Here is a 24723-nt window from a genome sequence, read left to right as displayed (position 1 = left end):
TAGCTCGTATTCTTACACGAGAGACACCATCACCTTTGATTATCAGAATCTTGGTAACTTCATGAGGTTGTTTCGGTCACAAGTTGGTGTTAATTAAATTTCTTGCTCTCCATTTGATTCCACGAGTATGTGCGTGCGTTGAAATATTTTCCCTAGAGTGTTTGCTAGGCGGTGGCGCTTCTCTAGCACGCGAGTTTGATTTCCAGCCACGGCAGCCGCATTTAGATTGGTTCGACGTTTAAAATACAAGTACATAGACATAGGTGCACAGCTCCAGGGTGGCTTAATTAATTCCTTCCCCGCTAGGGCATTCCTTGTAACCGTATCTTTGATATGTCATACACCAAAATATAAAATCTTGATGCAGTACATGAAATGTCATTAAAGTTACAGTATAGTGACTATCAGCCCTAGCAAAACACGTTTTTAAAACAATGTGTACAGCTAACATCAAGAAGCGCGTAAAAGTATACTCAGAATATTCAATTTTATGCTCTTTTCTACACTTCACGTCGAAACTATTAACGGCCCGGCCTATGAATTCAATCCCGAGCCCGGCCCGGACCCGCGGCACTGAGCCCGGGCCCGGCCCGGGGCCGCCGATAATCGACTTCGGTCGGCCCGGCCCGCCCCGCGGGCCGCGTCGGGCCCGGGCTTTCGGGCCGGCCCGGGCCCGTGCAGGGCTCTAGTGCACACATTTGGCATTCGGGAATATCGTAATCGAAGCCAAATTGTTCATCTAACTCTCCGCACCTTCTTTCCCTGATACAGGTCCGCACTACACCTATATTGATACGCTTTGTTTGGTACACACTGCCTTTTTTGGCCATGTACGATGGACACCTGAGGACAAGGTGGACATATCTATAATTTCATGATTCCTTACACACTGGCGGGAGTTCCCCAGGCTAATTTGCAGCTAAAAATATGTGACAAAACTGTTTTTATTGCACTGTTTATTTTTATAAAACTGTTTATTATTACTCAAACTCCATTTCTCCAACGACGCGCTTTTTAGTTTAATTTACCTCCTCTAAGCAGCATAATGATTATTTTGCAACTTATGGTACCCTGCAAAACAAATCTGCAGAATTATTTATAGAAATTCGAAACTGAAAGAAGATAAACGACCTTTGTGCAAAAACGAAGCAGGGGACATTTGGTGCGTTATCTACTGTTGCGATTTTCGATGTGGTTACCGCATCAAAGCTGCGAGAGGCACACGTTTCGGTAGAAGTATGTCACTTGGCCCATTAAAGGTTTTAAATTACCCACTTAAAATGTAACTGTTCTAGCCGTTAGCTACATTTTTCCTGCGTTGTATGAAATGCTCAAGAGGGCTATTTCCACGAGAGAATTGGGCTGCCGTCCTTAGCATGGCTACTTGGCTCGTGTGTCAAAAAAGCACTAGGCTCCTTCTACTGCTGGCATTACTGCTCGGGAAATTTCTTCACAGGAGCCCGCTTCTGTACAAAAAAATGACACATATTGCCCTAGTGGAGCAAGCCTGTACAAACAGCATAGCTTGCGGATTCTCTCCCTTCGTCGGAGACCTGGCTGCTGCACCTCACAGTTATTTGCGAACTTGCGGCTGGCAATTCTCCATTCCCCGCGGGACCGAATCGTTTCGTCCGCAGTCTTTCACGTCTTTCCCAAAATGAGCCGTTTGTACGCGCTAGAATCCGCGGCCAAGCCCAAAGCCGGCGCCCGCCTTATGAACCCAAAGGAAATGCTGTGCGCCCGGGGTGCGACGATAGATTAATAGGAGAGACGCCGGTTTCATAACGCGAGAGACCCATATTCGGTTCCGACAAGGGGAAGAGTTTTGTTTCTTTCCAATGAGCTGCCCATGTTATTATTCCCACCACTGCAACCCTAATCCTCTCAATACTACCCATTCACAATGTCGGAACTCTTCATAGCTTTATCATCGATTAACAAGCCTTCTTCCCCTGCCTTAGGTGGCGTAACCTACACTGCACACGCTCATCTAGGGGATACGGGGAAGAGATTTCTCCTGGAGATTTTCTACCAATCCTGGATGGCTGGTCGTCTTCAGCCCACCTGCTAGACTTCTCGCATTGTGACAATATTAAAACCAGACAAAGATCCCACAGACATTCAGTTGTACCGACCTATTGCACTTTTGAGCTGCGGAGGCAAGCTCATGGAAAAAATGGTGCGGATTCGATTAGACTGGAATTTCACCACAAGAAATGTTTACCCGCCACAGATATCCGGGTTCCGAAAGGGCAGGAGAAGTATTGACAATATTATCGCCCTTGCAAGTTATGTCAAGCGCGAACAAGCTCAGCGTAGCACCGTCATTGCGGTGTTTTTGGATGTCAAGGCTGCGTATGACTCTGTCACGGATGACGCTGTCCGCTTTCAAATGACTTTGTTAGGTATTAGAGGCCGTATGTATGACTGGCAGCCGAATTATCTCCAGAAGCACAGCGTAACTCTTGGAGTTCCTCAAGGTGGAGCATTGAGTCCAGCGCTTTTTATTATCTCCTTCATCGAAATGGAAAAGTGTTTGCCGCGACCTGTCGCGATTTCCCTACACGCAGATGATATTTACATATGGTGCTCTGGGCGCAATCGACGTGTGCTCCACGCGAGGCTTCAGCGGGGAGTAGATTTGATCTCAGTGCTCTTTGCGGCGTGCAGACTCGAAATCTCCGCTACAAAATTAGCGGCAATCGTTTCCCGAAGCGAGACGCTACACGATATGAGCTCACTGTAATGGGGATCACAATAACTTACGTCGCCAATCACAAGTTTCTCGGCGTCAAATTCGACAGATTATTGACATGGACACCACGCATCCGAAGTTTGAAGGAAAAGTTCTCATTTTTCAACATCTTTCGAATGCTTTATAGCAACTCTGGCGGCTGCACAGTATACTCGCTTCTTCGTTTCTACGATGCACTCGGCGAAGGTCTACTACGCTACAGCCTTCCTGCCTTGTTTCCCCTTTCATCAGGAAATATAAAAGCTTTAGAAAGCATGCAAGCGCCCATACTGCGTGTGTGTATTGGCGTCCTGAAAAGGACATCCGCTGTAGGAGCTCTCACTGAATGTCGACGTTTGATGTCGATTGCGCTGCGTAACAAGGAACTGATTCGTGCCCGTACACGTTTCGTGAGAAAACACCCAAACCACCCATTGGCTTAGACCTGTGCTCCAGATCTGGAAGACCTCTTGTCGCAACAATACCAGGCGCCATGTGTGCCTGCGTACCCGCTATGGTTGCTCCCACTTATGAGTATTCACACAACCGTGCCAGGAATCAGGCGAAGAGCAGATTTTCTTGTTCCAGCTCTTAATGTTTTACTCTGCAACTGCAACACAGCAAATACGCCTGCCATACCCACATATATAGCGATGACTCAGTCACCGAAGGCTCCTACACGATTGCTGTTTATATTACGGCGTCGCGAACCACGATCACCAAAAAACGCACCGCAGGACATCATCTACCACGACTGAGCTCGCCTCGAGGCATGCTGCTCTTCAATACATCACCACCCAGCCAGCCAGTCAATCAACAGGCAGTTTTTACAGACTACCGCGCGGCCATTCAATTCCTTCAGTCTTTTCCTAATCAACAGCTATACTGGGGCATTCGGCTTCTACACTACCAAGCCATCAGTGCTCACCACCTCGTCGAACTCCAGTGGATTCCGGCACATTGCGGTGTATCGGGGCAATTCTGCAGCAGACGCTAAAGCTTTCAGGCTCACAATCACGAGGTTCGTAGTGCGGCCGCTTTCCATGTGGGCTGCTCCATTACGCCGCTATGCACTACTCTACTCCCTTGACCCAGAATCTACTTTCAAGTTACCACCTGGTTTTAAAAAGCGCGACGCAGCTGTAATACACGGCATACGTCTGAACGCTGCCTGAACACGCATTTTGCGTTTTAAGCTTCAGCAGACCAGCTCACCCTTGTGCGAAGACTGCCACTGTCCAGAAGACATCCACCATGTAATCTGTGTGTGTCAACGATATGATACACCCAGGCTCTCCTTGTCAGTATTTTGAGCAAACTACCCACATCACGTCTTACCTTGCATGATGTGCTTGGCCTCTGGTCATGTGCTAAATAGCCTCACGTGTGACGAAAGCCTTTATCAGCTTTCTCCGTAGTTCACGTCTAGTCAACACTGTTTAACAGGGTTGAACGCCGATGATACGTGTTATATAGGACCGCGTTGCCCATCTTTCAACTCTTAACGTCTGTGGAATCTCAAAGCGAACATTTCGCGTGTATATGTTCAGTATGGCTGCTATGGTAACGCTGAATGTGCCGCGGTCCCGTGAGGCTACTCCACGGTCTCAGAACTCTGTTCAACTTAAAAAAAAAAAAAAACATTTACTCGATTATGCTTTAACATTTCTTTTTGTACCGAACTACTGAACTTGGTTGCGACTCCAATTCTCGCCGTACCTTTTTTTTCCTTATTTTTCCTTCTTTCTTTATTCCATGCTTTTCTTTTTGTTTTGTTGTTTTTTTTCTCACTCATTTTATTTTCCCCTGCTGTAGCATGTCAGGCTCTTTGCTGGACAAACCGCGTCAGTATTATTTAACCATTCTCTCTCTCTATCTCTCTTAGGCATTTGTTTTTCCCAGTGGTTTGATTGTCACTGTCAAGGCGTAAAGGTCCCAGGTTGTATCCCCTGGACCTCCCTCATCATATTTTTTAAAAATAGAGCTCTTTAGGCCGACATAAATTCTTCCGGCGTAGGCAGAAAACACCAAGCGCACGACAGGACGTGCCTCGCAGCGACCGCTAGGCATCCCCTACGCGAGGCTCGGGGCACGATCTTCGCCCAGTGGCATCAGCAAAAATGTAATGTTACTGAAAACGCGTGAGCGCGTTCCTTGCGGCGGCCGCCCGGGATCGTCCAGGCTTGCGCGTGGGCTTACGCTAACGGTGGCGCTCCCGCTTTCGTCGTCGTCGTAGTGTATTGTCGGGCCTGCCACGGGTTCGCCGCGTCAAAGACATGACGAAAAATCTGTCAAGCCATTCATTCACTTCAAAGACATGACGACGAATCTGTCAAGCCATTCATTCACTATCAACAAGGGCAGACGGCCACCGGACGAGCTGATGAAGAAATGGAGATCTACAGAGACGAGGACGCGTTGAAAGAGGATTTGCCGCACGTGGCTGCGCCATCCGAAGACGACGGTGAAGGAATGAAGATGATTGCTGCTGAAGAAAACAATGTACATATTTTAATGATATCTGCTTTGCAGTGCGACCCAAAGTGGTTTTGCATTGCTGTGGTTCGGCTGCTTCCTCTCTCCTGGGATCTGCTGTTAGTGTGAGGAGAAGCAAGCTCGACACGCCGTCCTATTCCTTCTCCAGCCTTGGACCAGTAGTCCAAGGTGCCCTCTTTTCGGGGGGCTTGGAGTTATTTATGGGGCCAACGGAAACGGCTCGCGCTGAGTAGCTCTGGTGTTAAAACATTAAAGTGTGGAAACAAGTTGTCCTGCATGGATGAATTACGGTGCCGAGAATCTAAATACAGTATTCATGCAACTAGCAGTTGTTCAATAAGACAGAAAATACTAGAATCGTTAAAACGGTACTGCGCCCCGTCCGCTTTTGGGTATTTGTGTCGTCGCAAAAGGGTTTAACGGCGAGAGTTCATTGAAAAGCATGCATAGATGCTTTCCTAAAATCACAGTTTCTAAGTGCCTGAGTACGTTGAATAAACGTAAATAAAAGCGGTATGTGGGCTTATCGTATTTAAAAAAAAAGTCGAGCCTTCATACAGTACGAGGCAGACTGCTTCCCTCACTTTTCCGTCAGCTATCAGGCTTTCTGTTTCGGTTTTGAAAAGCACAGGGGTGCAACTAGCGCCCGAGCACCAGCAAGCAATGTACTCAGCAGGGCGCACCTTAAGACTCGTCATTAGAATCGCCAAAAAGGAGCCAGATGCACTGCAGGTGGTTAAGCGAGCCGCCCCACCTTCCAACCTCCGGTTCTCCGCGCACAGAGAATTAGGAGGCGAGAAGGAGTAACACTTTATTTAAAATGTTGCTATCGGTAAAGTGCGCCCGGTTCGAACATAATCACCCGTGAAATGAACTTCCTCCAAGTGGCTAGCTGACTTATCCGCCATTTTGCCCGGCGCCGCCGTTGATAATCCGTAAAGCGTGCATCACTCTGCGCGGGCAACGGGAAACAGTGTTGCGGAGTTGCCAATCCGGAATTGGAACGACTCTGGAATAATTCCACGTTTTCGCAACCCTAGAGTGGAGTACGACTACTACGCGTGAGTACCGTCATATTCCGCATTCGTGAAAGCGCCAAAACTCAGAGCCGTATATATCACCCAAACGATCATGAATATGAGCGTCAGACAATTCTTGCAAAAGCCCACAGTCATATTCATTACTCAGGCTTATGCGATTAGAGTCATATGACTCAGACGGTAATCATATTCCGCAACCCGCGGAAGCGCAAAACCCCGAGCAGCAAGCGTGGTCACTTTTCCCCGCCATAGAGATCCCGACCTCTGCTTCCGTAGATCTCATCTTACTGGGCAACATAAATCACTCCTTCTTGAATGTAAGTTATCATTCTCACTTTAAACGAAGCGTAATGTGGCGAAATAAAATACATTTCAACAAATTGGGAGAGTCTATAATCAGGTCCCAGTATGTTTAACTCGGGCGCGGCCGCATTATTTACCGATGTTGACTCCACTGTGCTGTGATAATATTTGTCAACCCTTTTTCGCTCCAACATTGCATTTTAGGAGTTAGCTTTTACATTAACGTGTGCTACGAGGTGTGTGACACAGACTGTTCTCTGACAGTGTAGCGGGGATAGTATCACAGATGCGTAGCGTAAATTTTCCTATTTTATGCGCGAGTCTCGCTGAAGCATTACATGGTTCAAGTGGCAAAAAACAAACGGCCCTTGCATCTTCCGGACGCTAGAAACGTGGGAGCAAAATTCCAAATAACTTCGAACACGGCTGCGCATTGACACCGTAAGCAGGTACGTGTCGGCCGGCGGGTGTTCCTGACGTCTGTATTGGTTGTGATCGCGATTGCACACTGGTTTCACGTTTCCACACTCGAAACGGAATCACTCCGCATAGGGAGTATATGGCTTGTTCTCGAGCGCACTACGTATAAGAAGTTTTATTTACTCGGCTACGAGGAAGCATTTTAAAAACGCCCCTAAGGGAAATAGTTGTTCAGGCATACAGCGAAGAATCTTTTGCTCTCTATTAGTCCGCTAAGGAGGGGAGCTTTGGGGGACATTTACCAGGGTATGTCGCGCTGTCCAATACTCCGCTAAGAAGGTTCTTTTTGCCTTTTAGTGTTGCATTTTGTGTCATTCAGAACTGCCCTGAAGGAAGGCGTGCTTAGGTACCCGGCGGAGCATTTCACGTCGCTCAAAGCTCCTCCACGAATAAGAGGGTTTTCGAGTGTCTGGATAAATATTTTGTGTTTTTAGGAACCGTGCTGAGCATGGCAGTACTGAGACTTGCAAACAACAAAACTGACATTTATTTCATTGCGCCAGAAGGGGCACATCCAGTTCACAATATAACAAAATATTTGCGTTCAAAGATACATCACCTGATAAAAACATAGATGGAACAGAAATAAATACGATATTAGAGACAGTCACATCGCAAAATAAATCGCATCAAACTAAAATCGAATACGTATTAGTTGAACACACATGAATCATGGAAGAAAATATATGCGGCTACCAGCCACGTGGAGGTCCAGTGAATTTGCGCTACTGAGCCTAAGGATGCTGGTTCGATCCCGGCTAAGCGAGCGTTATTCTGTTTACCGGGGAAAACAAAAATGCTCGTGCGTGGATATTTTCACAACGTAAAAGACCCCAGGTGGTCGAAATTGCTCCATAACGTTTCACCCCATAGTCAATGGTAGCTCGGGCTCGTTAAAACCTACGAGGTATTTTATATGTAGCTTTGAAAGCAGCCCATCACATCTGCACCTATTCTAACCCCTCATATTCTACTTAGCGAATGCACTTGATCATAATAACGGATTAAATATGGTAAAACGGGAAGAAAGGAATGATGTAGAAGGAAGGCAGGAAAGTTAAACTGGCTAGAGCCTAGTTTGCTATCCTGCACGTGCGAAAGGGAAAATAGCCAGAAAAATAAAGGCGAGAATGAAGAAAAGTTGGAGCAGACAGGCATGTCCCGCACTGAAGCACTAAACGTCCAAGTTCATGCCTGTTCATTCCTGTTCACGCATATTAAAACGTTCACGCCTTTTGAGGGGTGAGAATGCTCGCGCATTCTCACGCCTCAACAGGAAGCATAGGTGCCCCGACAGTTTGTTATATATCTTTCTCTCCCCGATGTGTTACAAGCTGTGGTATTCCGTGACTCTGGCAGCGTGCATGCAAATTTTGGTAGTTCTCAACACGTCTGTTAACGCCAGCATTATGTTGCGCCCGTAGGTACGTCGATTGAGACGTTAAGTAATTTCTACATAATGGATTTACTGGAATGCAATTGAACTTCCCGGGCATTCTGGCAGTGAGAATGGGCAAAATTCTGGAATTCCACCGAACCGAAAGGAATGAAATTGCAGAGTTTTAATTCCTCGCAAATGGGCTGGAATGAAATGGGGCGGCCCATTCCGCACCACTGACGAATACGGGACGCAGATGCCGCTAAGAGGGTTTATTTCACGCTAGTTTTGCGTTCCGCGAGAGAAGATAATATGAGATGGCTGTCATCGCCAGACGAGGTAATGTAAAGGCACCAGACTGAACGGCACCAGCCGGGAGCCCAAGACGCTGCTCTTGATATTGGAAACAACAATTGTTGCTTAAGAAGTAGCTTCATTTCAGCCCTCCAGGCTCACCGCCGGCGGGTCTGGGACGCCCGAGTATGAGGCAGCACCTACGGTTTGAGCATCTAAACGCGTTTCTCATTCCGTCGGTCAAATATCAAAAGTCCAGGCGATCTTCCTTTGCCAGAGAAACGTTCCCGTTGTAGAGCTATGTACCGGCGCCGCAAGCTGTTTTGCTCGCGCCACCCTGCAGCGCCTTCTAAGTCGCCAGAGTGGGCACGCTGCCGGGGTTTCGCTCCTATTTTGTGACGCAATAGCTACGTCACAAAAAAATAAAATCGGAGCCGGTGAGAGAAACATTCGCCTTATTTACTTATTTCTCACCAAATCGGTGTTCGGCGAACAAAAGGCGAGATAGCTGCCAAGCGTATGATCTTCCAGTTAAAACCAAATTTTATTCAGCCTTTAGCGTTTCATTATTAGCAAGCATGCCTAAACCGACTTGCTGCATAGTAGACAAGCCCACTCTACAGTGAGAGCAGCTTCGTAAGGTTACCTTTTCACACTACTTTCTTTTCTTAAAGTGAATTTTTCTTAACCAGAAAGGTACTTTCGACATTATTAATGGCGTAGATGACAAGCGGCATCAAAGCGGAACGGAAACAGCATTCACTAAATCTTTAGGACGACATGACCGCTGCAAGAAAAGATTGGCTGACTTTGCATGGGACAGCAATGCCTACGCCCTATCGAAGAGTTCCTCACTGAAGTTTGCTTTAGATTCTCTTGAATGTGACCCGTAATAAAAAGGCTTGCGAAAGTGAAAATCTCAATTGTTGAGTTAGCAATTACCTTCGAAAAACGCTGTTCAGTGGCCAAAGTGCAAGCTGAAATGAGCTAGTTCAAAATTTTGCAGCAGCGTGCAGGGATAACGACAACGACGACAGGATATGACCAATTGAATGACGGCAGGATATCACTAATCGAAGTCGGCTGCCTAGGCGACGGCGTTAAAATTTGTAGGGTCGAGGTGTTATTGCAGCTTAAAAACACATTAAAATCCTCGAGAATTCACATAACTCCTTGTCCTGCTCTATTGCGGCACTGCATCGATGGTGTTTCCCCTCGTAGGTGGCTCTGGAGCTTTCTGGCGGTCTCCATGGGCACCTACATACTGGTGGATAGCAGTGGCAGCATGTCACGGATGTCTTCATTTGGCGGAGTCTTCCTCTGCATCTTGGCCGGCTACGCCTGCTCCAAGCACCGCAAGGAGGTGAGTACGCCTCTTTGAAGGAGCCTGCGGGAATCCCGGGTGTGTAATACACTATCAAGGCATAGAAGAATCAGCAAGCTATGCATCAACCAGCCGGTGTTCAAGCACATTATTGCTAAATATAAATTATATGAGATATTGGGGATTCAGACCCTGCTTCTTTAGCGAACTACAAAGGGGACCGTAATAAACTAAACAATGACATAACAGTGGGCAAACATCAGTAGTAGGTGGGATATATACGTCTACAGCAAAAAAATTGCGCGAAACAAACGTAATAGTTATATTCTTTTGAAGCACCTTTCAAACATTGTAAGTCCTAGTATATTCATGCAGACTCCAGTTAAGCTGTTGTGTGTGCAGGGCGCCCAGTTGGAGGGAGTCGCTCTGGCGAATGCACTAAATCAGCCTTTCTTTTGTAGAACCATTCCTAGTATGACTCGAGGGCGTTTGACTACGTTCGTGTTCTTGACTACTCGAGTGCTTTTTGGCTCCCTTTTCTGGTGGTGAAGTCATTACTGTTTTTCGGAGTCTAAACACATTAGGTCTTGTGATGCGGATGGATTCTAGATGTCGGCCACCGTTTTTTTTATTGACGTGATTGCACGGGCATTGAGTTACATATCCAACATCTGTTTTGAATCGGGCACAGATCCGTCTCAAATGCAAATTGGAAGAGTAGTTTCTATGTTCGAAACAGGAAACAAAATGGCTACAATAATTATAGACCCATATCGTTACTTCCTTTTTGTCTACAGGTCAGGAGAATGGGTTCAACTGCCTTTTTACAATTTGCTGACCGCCATAGCACAATTTCTCTCTGTCAACATGGCTTTGAGAAGTACGTTTCAGAACAAACCGGGCTTCTTAAGAGAAATATTCATTCGTCGTGAAACAGAAAACAAAACTCTAGTGCTAGCACTCTTCATTCGATTTTAAAAAGGTGTTTAACAGTATAAATAATACTATTCTAGCTGCTAAAGCTGGAAATATGGAATGAGAGGTAAGGTACTGCTAATCAGAAAGTCGTATCAATCACACCGACTTTATGTAGACGTCAATGGCTACTTGTCACGAAGATCGCATATTGCACACGCAGTACAAGGAAGCAGTTTGGGGCCTTGCTATTCAACTTGTATATAAATGGCATCACCTATATTAACACAGACGTTTTTTAGTGAATTTATGCAGATAACAGGCTGCTTTTCGGTGAACCTAGGCAAGACGAGGTAATTCATAAAGCAAATGATTCTCTTGCCTGGTTGCTCAGTGGCCGAATGCTGATGCACTTCAGATTATTGCATCAAAAACCAAGGCCATGATCTTTCACCCCAAGTGAAAAATATTAAATGTGTCTCAATCGATTAGCTGCAAATCCAACGAAATTGAGGTCGTAACTCTTTTGCGACGCTTGGTGTGTGGCGTGCAGACAGGTTATTACGGGATGCCCATGCTGGCGACGTGAATGTGAAACTGGCTGGCACTACGGGTATTTGAACTAGTTGGAGCCATAATCTTCCTACAAATATCAAATTGCGTTTTTTAAACTCTGGTACGAGTGAGCCCTCCGCTGGGCTTTGTTTCAGCACTCCTGGGCTGTGCGGCGAAGCCTCCACTACATGCGCCTTTCAAGCAGGCCCCCCTGTCGGTGACTCACGCTTGCAGCCGACAATTCAAAGTAGCTGTGATAGGCCTGGATCAGGCGCCTCGCTATCGGTGCGGTCAACCTTCGATGGCGTGGTGGTGGTGGTGGTGATATATTAACAAAGGAGGGAAGAGAAAAAGCCTGGGGTTATTGTTGAACTCAACGGGGAGTTCACCCTCATACGACCCAGTCCAGGGAAGGGGATTGGGGCTTCAAAGGATAGGAAGAGAGAAGGGGGAAGAGAAGAGCGGTAGGAGAGTGGGAGATAGTCTATATCGCGTTCGTTCAGTCCATGACTCGATGGCTACAAACGCAGCGCTAGTCCTGTTGTAACCAGGAAGTTGACTAGGTGCTGGAAGACCTCCCGTCGGATGGCGTCCGGTCCCGTGGGGAACAGGAAGTCTTCTAGCTTGTGGCTTGGGGCACCGAGTCGCTGGAGTTCGGCCCGGAGTTGTGCCCTTGCGGTGTCGTGCTGCGGGCAAGAGCACAGCAAGTGCTTTAGCGTCTCAGGCTCTGGGCAGTCGGCGCAGGTGGGGGATGCTCGGCGGCCTTGGTGGTGCAAGCGTGCTCCCACGTTGTAGCAATTGAGCCGCAGGCGAAGAAGGAGCGACCGGGCGTCTCTGCTAATGCGTCCGGGCAAGACCCGTGGTGCCTGGCCACTGACTACTCGGGAATCTGGATGCATGGCCTCCACCACTCGTGCCAGGATAGTCCTTGCAGCGTCAAATGACACCACATCCCGGGAGGCTGGGACCCCTGCCTGGCGAGCAGCACCTTTGGCCAAGGCGTCTGCAACCTCGTTGCCTATGATGTTCACGTGCGATGGCAGCCAGTGAAGTCGCAGTGGACACCCCTGCGCTTCCACCGCATGAAGCTTGGCCGCCAGCGACCGCTCAACGTAGCCGCTAGAGCTGGCTGGCTGGTCGGCGGCACGCAGACGGAAGAGGGCAGACCGTGAGTCAGTCAGGATGATGGCCCCCCGGGCCTGGGTGCGCTGCTTGAGAAGAAGATCTGCAGCCAAGTGGAGTCCAGCCAGCTCTGCGTGGGTGGATGAGGCAGGGAAGGGCAGGCTGCACACCTGGCTGGTGCCGAGTTCTAGGGCCGTGCAGGCGGCTCCGGCTCTGCCCATCGACTGTTGTACAGATCCATCCGTGTACACTTGCAGATGTCCGGCAGCGTCGCCCTGCAGCAGGGCAGCCACCTCTTGGTGGACGGCCTGGGGTGGAGTCGACCTCTTACTACGGACCCCCGGCAATGTGGTGACAATGCGTAGAGCCTGCCCCGTGCCTGCGGGTGGTGGCTCCAGGCGTGGCCGCTGCGGCAACGCGATGTGGCTCTCGTACGTACTGAGCAGCATGCCCATCCGAGAGTTGGGCCGGCTGCGGTAGCGCTCAAGGAGTGCCACGCCGTCAGGTGTGCCCTGCAGGCGGTGGATGTGGTGGAGACCCACCTGCAGGGCCCGCATCTGGATGGGCCAGAAGCCTGCCTCCGTGTATGTCGCCGCCACCGGAGATGTGCTCGGAAGGCCCAAGCAGAGGCGGATAGCCCGGCGCTGATCCACCTCCAGCTCCTCCCACCGGCGCGGCTTGAGTTGCACTAAAGGCAGAGCATAGAGGACGGCGGACAATGCCATCCCGTGGAACACCTTCAGGGCTACGGTGTGTCTGCAGCCCTGTCCATGCGTCAGCAGCTTCCGCACGCCCTGGTGGACCTTCGTTGTGCGTTTCCGAAGCGCCTTCACCGCAGGTAGCCAGGACAACTGGCAGTCGACCAGGAGCCCCAGATATTTGGCGCTAGTGCACCACGGAAGAGTCTGACCGTTCAAGGTGAGCGGCGGTGTCGTCTTGCGTGCTCTGTAGCCCCTCGAGTGGAAGATCATGGCCTGCGTTTTCGTCTCGGACAGCTGCAGGCCACGGCTTGTCAGGAAGGCGGCGACTGCCCACAGCACCCCCTGGAGACACGCCTTCACCTTGGAGAGCAGCCTCGTTGGTCCGTGCGCCCAGATGGCGATGTCGTCAGCATAGACTGCCATCCCCACTGGAAATGCAAGCCCAGCTGGGATGCAGTCCAGGATGAGGTTGAAAAGCAATGGGCTGAGCACACTCCCCTGGGGAACCCCCGAGCTGACATCTCTTGGGCTGCTCGTTGCTCGGCCCACCCTGACTCGTAGGGTCCGGTTAGTCAGGAACGCCCTCACGTATCTTCGGAGGTGCCCCGAAACGCCCATGCTGTCCAGGGCGTCCAGGATGGCCGTGTGAGGGACGGAGTCGAAGGCCGACTTCATGTCCATCAGGAGCAAGAAGGCCACCTCCTTGTCGTGGCGGGCCTGCTCCAGCATAGACACCACATCTCCCAGGGAGTCAGCCGTGCAGCGGTGGCGCCTGAAGCCGCTTTGCTGCTCCTTGAAGACGCCCCGACGATCAGCAATCCACTGGAGGCGGGCCAGGATCGTGTTCTCCATCAGCTTTCCCGCCGCGGACGTCAGGGAGACCGGCCGGTACGATGCAGGCTCGGTGGGCGGCCTACCGGCCTTTGAGCATCGGCCTGACTAGGGCCACCCGCCAAGTAGGTGGAAGGCTGCCCTCTCTCCACACCTGGTTGAAGAGCTGTAGCAGCGGCTGCAGCTGGGTGATGTCCAGGTTCCGGAGCATTTGGTATGTCACCCCGTCAATACCAGGGGCGCTTCGCCGCTTGGGGCATCGATTCAGGGCGGCCCGCAGTTCCCAGAGTGTGATGTCACCACTGCAAATGGCCACCACTTGCGGGTCCTGGGGAGCCACCGGAAACACGTGCACCTGGACTTCAGCGGCGGGTAGAGCCGCGGTGAGTTGATCGGCTAGCCGCTCTGCCAAGGCCTCCTCAGTGATGCGCAAGGAAATGGCGGAGGCCAGCAGGGGGTGCCGGTTGGTGACGGAAGGCTGGAGAAGGGCCCGGAAGACTCTCCAAGCTTTGGCCGGATCTCTACGTGAGTCCATGGAGGAGCAGAGCGACTCCCAGCTCTGCCTCCGCCGCTGCTTGGCTCTCCTCCTGCACTGTGCATCCACCCGTCGGTACGCCGTCCAGTCTTCCGGACGCCTGCTCCGGATGGCCCGCCGTTGCAGCTGGTTACGCCTAGCCCGGAGTCTCAGGAGCTCCAGGTCTGGTAGTGCCGTGTAGAGGGGTACCTCCCCCCGCAATGTCGCCTTGTTGGCGCTCTGCACGACAGCTGCCAGGAAATCGGGCTCTGGGTCCTCCAGACGCTCTGCCATCTCCTTGCGGTAGGCGGTCCAGTTTGTAACGGCGTAGACCCTGGTGTCTGCCTGCCTGCGATCGCCCCTGGGGGTGACAAGGATGGGGTAGTGGTCAGATCCCCAGTGGCTGGTGGTGGTTTTCCAGGTGTAGGTACACCGCTGGGACACCAGTGTGACGTCAATGTGAGACAGCTGGACCGTGCCCAAGGGACCAGGGCGGGTGAAGGTGGGGCTGCCTGTGTTGGCCACGAGCAGTCCGCAGGCTGTGGTAGCATCGAGTAACTCTCGCCCCCTGCGGGTGGTGCGGGGGCTGCCCCAGGCTGAGTTGTGCGCGTTAAAATCTCCGCACACGACAACGTCCGGGCCCAGGTGGGCCCGCAGCTGTCCCACATGCTGAGGCATCCCAGGGCCGCGTTGGACGGACGTAGACGCTGGCCACAGTGGTGTCCGTGGACCCCATGCGCACTGTGACAGCGGCACATTCCATGGGGCCCTCCACGATCGAGTCCAGGTTCACTGGAGCACTGTTGAGCACAGCCCTAACGTAGACAGCTGCCTGGGACTTGCCTGGTGGGTGGCTGGCGTCTTGGCACGGATGGCTGGTGCAAGAGCGCAGGCTGCAGCTGGTTGCGCTGGCATGGCACACCTTCGATGGCGTGCTCAACCCCTCCGCCCCCCCCCCCCCCCCGACGCGCTGTAGTTCATTCCTCTTGGAGCAGTGAATCAATGCTGTCACTCTGCTCGAGTCCTGTACTGTAACCTCGCCCGTCGTGGCATTGTTCTTTCGCTTCGGCTCATCTCTCGCTATGAAGTAAACAAGTTACGTTTTGCCTACGGCCTCTGTACTTCCTCACGGCTGAAACAATGGCTGGCGGCTCGCTTCAAACTACGCTACCAAACGTTTGTCGGAGGCGATGGAGCTCGGCTCGGGTAGGCCTTCCCGTACGCAACAACAGGTTGTCAGCGGGGGGATGACAACATCGCAACAACCCTTTCATGCCCAGTGTCGCTCAGGAGCAACAACTCAAATAATGCTTTTCAATCTCTCACTTCGCGTTTTTCTATATTAAACACCACCTGTAGAGAGACAAAGGATCCCGGAAATTCAAGATTTAAAGAAAAGAGGGCATATTGTACTTCCATGTGCTAATAAATATTGTTTACACGCATTAAATCGCATCGAGCCCGGGTGGCTCGATGGCCTAGTGACAGGTAAAAGAAGTTGTGCAATTTCGTTGTTATAACAAATGATAGCAATACAAAATTTACGTTCTTGTGTTCACTTTAACCATAAATAATGGCGATAAAGGTAGCTCTCTTGTTCATGTGATATATGGATATCCAGTGCCGTGTCTCCCAGTACCCAGTGTGTCGTAGTGTGCGTCCTAACGAGTCAAATTTTTTTCTTACTTCATATTTCTGATAACGGAAGTCCTTTTAAATTAGAAAAACTTCCCATACGCCTAAGCAAAATAAAGTTTTGGGCATCAAAAATTTAAATCAACATTTATGTCCCAGCTTCAATAGTGTTACTTGGTGTTGGGCACAGCCACGCACAAAGGTATTTATAAACATTATCTACTTCAGAAAAAAATGTCTCAGGGTGGTTTTCAGCAGCCCGAAAGACTATCCTACTTTTGAACTTTTTCATGCGGCAAATCTAGCGAAGGCACCATCAATTTACCGTATACGGCTAGCGTTAAGTTACAAAATGAAGTCAGGCCAAAAAAGTTGACACAGTCGGAAATAGGCGGCCTAAACAATTATTTAGCTACACACCCACCTATATACTTCTTCTATTCCTACACCATTCCCAACTACGGAGTACCAAAAGGGCGACATAAACGTCTCAGCTTCATCATCTACATAATGTCACGTGGCAAAGGACGACGCAACTATCTTTAGGAAAAAGCCAGTGTATTGGAGCGAACTTGTGCTTCCCTAACAACTCGAACGATACGCAGGCGGCGAAGTAACAGTCAACAAAGTGACGTGCGCAGGCGAGTGGCAACGAATCGAATACCGCAGCGGCTGCTCTAGGAGTATCTATCTTTCGGCGCAGCAGTTTCTGGAAATGTCCAATTACAACTACAAGACTTAAGTTCCAAGAAGTTTGTTTTAGGCTAGGAATGCCAAGGCCAAACATTGCCCCTATCAAAATAAAATAGTTCATGCGGTATTGAAAAGAAAGGATAGGATACATGCACTTTCCATGAAACGCTGATAACGCTGCCAGACGCCGCCGGGTGGTAAAAACAAAACAGAAGTATACAAGCACAATGCAAGGTTGGCGGCATAGCCACCCCCTCTTAGAGTGCGTCGACCTGATACCAGCATAAAACGAGAGTCCAAACAAAAATGTAGTCCATCCCCTTGCATAGTAAGGCTTGAGACGAACCACGTGGACGACTTCAGACCGCGTGCGTCGTCGTGATGGGCCGGAATCACTGTCCGGAATAACTTCGTAGATACGTTGGCGAACACTTTGTTGTATTCTGGAGGGCCCGAAGTACCATCGCAGGAACTTGTCACCCACTCCACGTCGTCGAATGGGATTCGAAACTCTCAGAAGATAACCGGGGTGATACTCGGCGCCTCGGCCTCGGAGGTCGTAGTGTCCGGCATCCGCCAACTGCAGGGCCGTTGTAGGTACGCAAGCAAGCTGGCAGGCTTCTTCCGCACGCTACAGGTATTTTTGGGCTTCCGCGTTTAGGTCGTCGTCGTCATCTACGTGTGGCAGCATGCCGTCGAGCATCAACATTGCCTGTCGAGCGTAGACAAGCTCGAATGGAGTCATCCGCATAACTTCCCGGACGGCTGCATTGAACGCGAACGTGACATAAAGGAGTATTATGTCACATGTTTTATGCTCAACATCGACATGCATATATCGGCCACTGTCTTGTGTAAGCCTTCGGTTAGTCCGTTCGCCTCGGGGGTGATACGTCGTGGTCTTCTGGTAATCCGTCTTTCTCTAATGTAGGAAGTCTTGCATGAGGCCCGCAGTGAATGCCATTCCGCGGTTCGTGATTAGTACTTCAGGGGTTCCATATCGCAGAAACAACTAGATTGATGAAGAGCTTTGCGACTTCTTGTGCAGTCCCCCTCAGAAGAGTGGCGGCCTCTGCGTACCGCTTCATATAGTTGGTCGCTACGATAATCCAGTTGTTCTCGGATTGTGACTTAGTGAACAGGTTCAAGTGACGTCGAATGGGTAATAGCTGTGGGTGCTGCTTACAGCTTCTGTTTCGACCCACATTCACAGGGTTGATTGGCGCGCATTTTCTGCTCCTGATGTTTTAAACGGCCTTTCGTTCCTGAATCCCTTTGCCTTGGTGCTGCCCAGTTCTTTACTTTTCCGCGTTACTAAATAACGTGGCGGAGGGTAAATTCAGTGCGTGTACATGTAGAGATCACGGTGTCTATTCTTACGTAAAAGACCACCGAATAGATGTTCTGACCGGTTGAGTCGAACATTCGACGTTGGCCAGGGTAGAGGTATTTTGCTCCTAATGAGGGCTAAAGGGCCACGTGTTTCCTATGCGAAGCAGCACAACTGCGCTACACCATTTATCAAGAGCAGGAGGTAGAGTAGCAAAATGGCGAAGCTTATCTGGAAAGAATTGCGTTCTGCAGGTTCACTTTTTCAAGGTTCTAGCACTTGTTTGATCGCCACGAAAAGCTGCAGTGGCAAGGCGGGCAATCTCTTGGTTATAAAACGTCTAAAACTACTGCATTCACTGTCCATAAAGTTAGCGACACGGCTTAAGAGGAAAAACCGTAATCGTAGCTGTTGTGAGCGCTGGGGAAGTTTACAAAAAGGCTTTATGTCATTGGATATTTTCTATACTTCTAATGGATTACAAAGACCACCTTCAATAGCGGAATCCTGTGGCACGTGATTGTAGCGCTCACGTTACCTTTTCACGCCATTTCAGATTGCTTGGTCCACTGTCCTGGCCGTACTGGGAGTGCAGTTTCTGTGCGGCCTGCTCGTGACACGGTGGATGAGCAGGGTCTTCAAGTGCGCCGCCTTTCGCGTCCAGATGGCCATCAATAGCACGTTCAAAGGAAGTTCGTTCATCTTCGGATACCTGGATAACGGCCAATTGGTGGGCCTCCCCAACCAGCAGCCAGTTTTCGCATTCCACGTGCGTACACAACTTGATTTTTTGCTCGCTGATGAGGATTTCTTGCCACTTCTTAAATGTGAATTCGGTTTGTTAACTCGATGCCCTAACTTAACAGCACCATGAATAGTGACAACGTAAAAAGATTAGGGCTTACTGGAGGTCCAATGCGCGTATACTTTCGTCATAAGCGTTTTCTTGTTTCCGTTCTTGTTTCTGTTACGCCAGCTCTGGACGTTGTTTGGGGCTAGGCAACGCGACACATTCCCTGGTGTTTTCCCCAGTTTTTTTCTCCCTAAGGCCACTCCGCGAGCCGGCGATGTTCGGCGGTCGCTGTAAGGCACACGCTCACGAGCGCTCGGCAGTTTCGTGATATTTTGACGCGTTACGTGCTATACTTTGGAGCCAGCTACATCTCCGCTGTAAAATGAAGTTCCCGACTGACCAATTGATTGATTGATTGATTGATTGATTGATTGATTGATTGATTGATTGATTGATTGATTGATTGATTGATTGATTGATTGATTGATTGATTGATTGATTGATTGATTGATTGATTGCTCAGCACCCAGCTCAAAGTGCTGTACCTAGACACTTGACATTTCGGAGCATATTTGTCTCACCGCATAGAGGGTCACTCAGGCGAAATTTTTGGACCTCTAACAGAGAAAAGGGGGAAAATAGCGTTTTCCCGAAGTTTTCTTTCGCCGTGACGGATTATTGTTTGTCGTTACATTTTTGAAACTACTTCTATTATGTCGAAATTGGGCAATGGGATAGGCGCCGGGCTCATAACGCGAGGACCCAGGTTCGATTCCGTTTTCCAGAAGTGTATGTTAAAGCTGAACTTTAGTGTTCTGATTGACGGTGCCTGTAACGCGAAAGCGTTCTGCAGAAAACCCAACTTACACTGGCGATGAGGATGAATGAACGTCGGTAAAGTGTAAGAAAAGAATGCTTCAGTGGCTGGAATCGAACGTGGCTCCCTCGCGTTTTGAAGGCGGCGTATATATCCGATTGCTCCATTTTAACGTGGTACAAACTCGGTAAAAACTCAGAAGTCAACCAAAGAATCCGTCAGAAGAACCCTTCGCGTTCAGCCATCGTCGTCGTTAGGCCTTGCATAATTTTTCTTCCATTTCGGTATTTTCGCGTTACAATCGCCATCTGTAAGAACACTAACGCTTCTCGTTTTTTTTAATTGCGTTATTTTCCTTAAAATAGACATAATTTTAAGGTGGAGTTGTTGGGGGGAAAAGCAGGCAGCTTGACAAGCTCTAAAATCTGTAACGTAAATCTGTTAAAAGTGCACTACTAAACGTTAAATAACATTTTATCACAACGTCTGAACCGTAAATCTACACGATTGGCATATTCGTGCATTTCAGGGACTTTTTTGATTCAATAAAACCCAACATAGTTTCCGATAGGCTGGGACCGTATGGCATCCACATTGTAGTGCTTCACTTGCTAAAAACTTAACTGTGTAGTTGTTTTGTGTTTGTGCAGTTCCATATTGCTCAATGGTGTTCAGAGAAAATAAAATTGCAGTGTGCCACAGGGCTCCATTACAGTCCACAACTGTTTCTTCTCCACATCACTGTCATTGTACTAATACTGGGAACCCAAAGCATTGTGCTCCACGCTAATGACACTAATGTATTCTTCCGCGGTGCTGGTCTTTCTAAGGCAATGAACCACGCAGGTAAATGGATGAAACAGCTGTACATGCCGTAGTGCTTAAATCAACTAGCTCTTAACATAGATAAAAGAAGTTACATCATATTCAGAGCAAAAACCGATGATCGGTTATGGGATTACTAATATTTGAACGGAAAACAATAAAACATGACACATCGCAAACATTTTTGGGCGTTTATTTTAAGGAATACTTAAGAATGTCAGAACACGTAGATTACTTCAGGGAACAAGATTGAAAAACCATGGGAATGGTAAAGATATTTACGACACTCTTGCCAACATGGTCCAAAGAACATCTGTCTTACGCAATGGCTTACTTTCGCTTACATTACTGTAATCTGATGTAGGGCAGCACGGTGAAGGACGATTCCGAAGGTATTCTGGTTTTACAGAAAGCATGTTCTAGATTTATCTAAAATTTTTTGCCAGGCGAGCATCCAGTGGTATTTTTTTACAAACACAAATTCATTATGATGGCCGGCATCCATTTTTACCGTTTAGCTCTGCGAATGAACAGTGACTAAAAATATGATGCCACGCCATTTTTCTCGGGTTACAAACGGCCCTAATCCGGTTACAAATTCACACAGGATTATTATATAAAAGCAGTGTGAACGTCCTATGGAACACAGTCAATTAAATGATCATACCGGATCTACTAAATAAATATCCGCAATTGCATAAAAATAACACCTGAGTCAAAGACAGCTAGTTTTTTTTAACGTGTAAATGCCCCCTTGCTAAGCCTTTTGTAATTACCATGTATTTGTATGCCCTGCTTTGTATCTGTTGCTTATTCTGTTTGTTGTTTCTGTAACGTGCGTAATCGAATCCCGTTTTTTATGCGGGCTTTGAACTGGCTTGAACTATGCCCTTTTTATTACGTGCGCTGGAACAAGGTGTTGTTTTCTTGAAATGCTTTCTTGAAACGTACAGGAAGAGAGGCCCAGACAGGCGTCAAGTAATCGCCTTTTGCCTCGCTTACTTTGGCATTACTATATATACTTCGAATGTAATATGTGACTATAAAGTTGCCTGTACGTGCTAAATTGAAAACTAAAACTTGTGTTTTCCCAAATTCGTGATTATCTCTCCCAACCTTTCAGATATCAAAGTGCTTTTTCATGATAAATGTAGCATGTAAGAATCTCCAAAATGTAGATTCACGGTTTCGTCCTAACAAGCACTAACGCCCCGAATCCGCGTTTCATAGCAAAATGCGTTTTAATAATGCCTCCATATATATCAGTTTTTTGGCATGCCAAACTGACTTTTGCTGACAAATTTTGTTAGCGCGATTGCGCAAAACTAATTTTAAGAAATTCGTTCTGCAACGTCCCTAAAAGGGCGACAATATTTTTTTTTTCAAATTACACCTTTGAGTGGACTAAAAGGCGTAACCGGTGATGTCTGTGCCGAGACACACTGCTGGTTCCAGATGCTAAAATTTTCAGGAGTACAACCATATCATGATGCCCAAGCTCACTATGGCTGAAGTGGCACTGAAGTGGCACTATGGCTGAAGTGGCACTATGGCTGAAGCTCACTATGGCTGGCACAAGCTCACTATGGCTGAAGCTCACTATGGCTGAGAGAGGGAAAAGGCTGAAACAATATCGCAGATATTTCTTTTCTTATCGCAGGCCAGTTCTGATATTGAACTGGTTTTCGTTGATATAAAGGACCTATACCGATAGCTTAACACTGTTTTGAAAGATTTTCTATAATACCCACCGAGTAGTAAAAATGGAGAGTTTTGGAAAAATGACGGGTTTCAGCAAACTGCTCAAATATATACATTCCGTTGTCATATCCAATTACTTTTTGCATTCAAGCGCTACCCATAAAACTGTATGGGAACGATTCTCAAGATTTGGTTCTAACAGGAGACTAAAGAGGATAGAAAATTCCTTAAATTATACCACTCTGCAAGTGGAATTGAATTCGATATAACCGCTCTCGCATAGCGCTCGCCATTTGCTTAGACGTTTTGCAACCACTCGCCTTCCCTAGGAGCCCATGTCTTCTATTCCCACGTTATTGCCACCGCTTAGGCTTTTAAAGGACAGATTCGTATTATAACCGAAAACCCTGCGACAGGGCGTGCGTTTTTCACTTTCCCAACTTCCTTTTTTTATTTGGAAGATAAACCTAGCACCGGTCTAGTCCCTCTGTTGAAGTTAAAGCAGGCAGTCGTCCTGATAACACACGCGGAAATACTACTCTGATGTCCCTAGCATAATTTGTGTCCGTCGAGATAGAACCCAACTGAAAAGGTTTTAGTGCCCCCAGGATCACTGATGCATACAATCTCAACAAGTTTTTGCGAAAGTTTGCTGGCGTGCCAAAGCAAGCTTACCACCTTGCCCGGTGCTCCTTCCCTTGCACATGAAGAGTGAGCGCATTTTGTACAATCGATCATGCCATTCTGTGCAGCACCTGCCCGTGGTACTGTTCTTCAGCTTCCTGGTATCCGTGATGCACTACTGCGGCGCCACCCAGTTTGTCGCTGTCAACCTCGGAAAACTTCTCCACATGGCCACCTGCATCTCGGCGCCAGAGTGCATCTTCTCCATGGCAACCGTCGTGGTCAACTTGGTGCGTGTGACTCTTACACAAGTGCTATGCAATGTGGTTTACCTAAACGGAACTTCGTTGTATATCTATCACGCAGCGCGTCGTCGGATATAGCCTTTGCGGCGCCGTACGTGTAGGACTAGAAACACCGCATTATTCATGTATTGGAGGTCCTGTGGAGTTCTATTCAGATCGGGCTTAATAAGTCAGTCCAAATTTACACAGTGCGAGCCGCATCTGTTCCCCTCAAACTACGCTCGCTCTTTTTGTGCATTTTAAGAATGCTGCGGCGCAATCCAGCCAAGATTACACGGACCTTGTGTGATCACAAAACGGCACGGATGGATGGTCGTGTTGTTACAAATTCCAAATTACATTTTAAAGGGAGGTAATGCAGGTGTTTATTTTGTCACGCAAAGCCACGAAAACGCCGGCACACTAATGTCACTATCGACTGTGTAAAAATGACGGCTCCAATAAAGTTCAAATGCAGCCGATTTAAAGAAAATAAGGATACAGAATTGGCCTTTTTGAGTGCGTCAGTAAGTATTACTTTGCCCTGGTGAACTTGAGACCCATCCAGAGAAGCATGCCTTGTAGCACCTTTAGAAACCCGCAACAAAGCATTTCTCGCACCGTCTCGTACGCAGTGCTAAGTATGCTTTCCCATTTTAGTAGCCTTAATAGCCACTTTTGCTGGCTTCAAGAACGCTATGTTCCCCTGTCCTTGCTTTTGTCGCCTCCCTGCATCGGTGTTGCACCGCCGTGAATGGCATTATGTTCTATTTTACCAGCTACTGGGTCCTGCATTCGCATCACACTACTTTTACAACCCGTGCATATGAAGGGATGAATCTAGAAGATGCACGAGAGGCGTTTAGAGCCGAGGCAGTGCTCCCACCAAACCGCCACTCCATTGAATTCGCCCGCCAGTTAGGGACTATGCTCGGCGTCCCCTCCACACAGGCGCTATCAGCGTTCTGCTTGACACCCACATTCCCACGCGTGCTCCGTCGTACTCTGTGCTTCCGGGACTCGTTTTCTGCGATTAGACAGCACAGAGTTTTGCTGCAGTGCCCCATCTATTGCTTCCGCGATAATTTAACATCGCAATGGAGGAACAACGGAAAACAAGTATGACCCCCATGTAGTAGCTAAAGATGACCACTTCAGTTTTGGTCTCTCCAGAACTGCAGCATTCCCTGTTTTGCGGTTTTGTTTAGAAACAAACGTTTCTAAGCATACTACGGAAAATGGAGGAATCGTGGCCCTAAGGTTCAGGCCTCCATCACAGGCATTAGACCCGAGTCTCTAAACTTCCAGGATAGGAAGTCCATTGCGGGCATGTT

The 24723-nt window shown here is 48.5% G+C and overlaps 1 protein-coding gene across 1 annotated transcript; it reads left to right on the top strand.

Moving 5' to 3' along the window:
• The first annotated feature begins 9025 nt into the window (after positions 1-9025).
• Positions 9026-23488, top strand: LOC144168208 (sodium/nucleoside cotransporter 2-like). Its single transcript, XM_077697244.1, has 4 exons — positions 9026-9087; positions 9947-10088; positions 18902-19114; positions 23234-23488. Exons 1-4 carry the CDS (start codon positions 9026-9028, stop codon positions 23486-23488), a joined length of 672 nt encoding a protein of 223 aa, XP_077553370.1.
• The last annotated feature ends 1235 nt before the right edge of the window (positions 23489-24723 follow it).

The sequence above is a fragment of the Haemaphysalis longicornis genome, unplaced genomic scaffold (genome assembly GCF_048455015.1).
Source record: "Haemaphysalis longicornis isolate Haplotype H1 unplaced genomic scaffold, Haemaphysalis longicornis Haplotype H1 scaffold_2, whole genome shotgun sequence".
Classification (NCBI taxonomy): Eukaryota; Metazoa; Arthropoda; class Arachnida; order Ixodida; family Ixodidae; genus Haemaphysalis; species Haemaphysalis longicornis.
Note: the sequence above shows the minus strand (reverse complement) of the source record. Positions and strands in the feature narration are given on the sequence as shown.

Coding starts and splice junctions, on each gene's coding strand:
- LOC144168208 (XM_077697244.1), top strand. CDS start 9,026: ATGTACCGGCGCCGCAAGCTGTTTTGCTCGCGCCACCCTGCAGCGCCT. Junction 9,088..9,946: donor GCGCCTTCTAAGTCGCCAGA/GTGGGCACGCTG, acceptor TTCCCCTCGTAG/GTGGCTCTGGAGCTTTCTGG. Junction 19,115..23,233: donor AGCCAGTTTTCGCATTCCAC/GTGCGTACACAA, acceptor CATTCTGTGCAG/CACCTGCCCGTGGTACTGTT.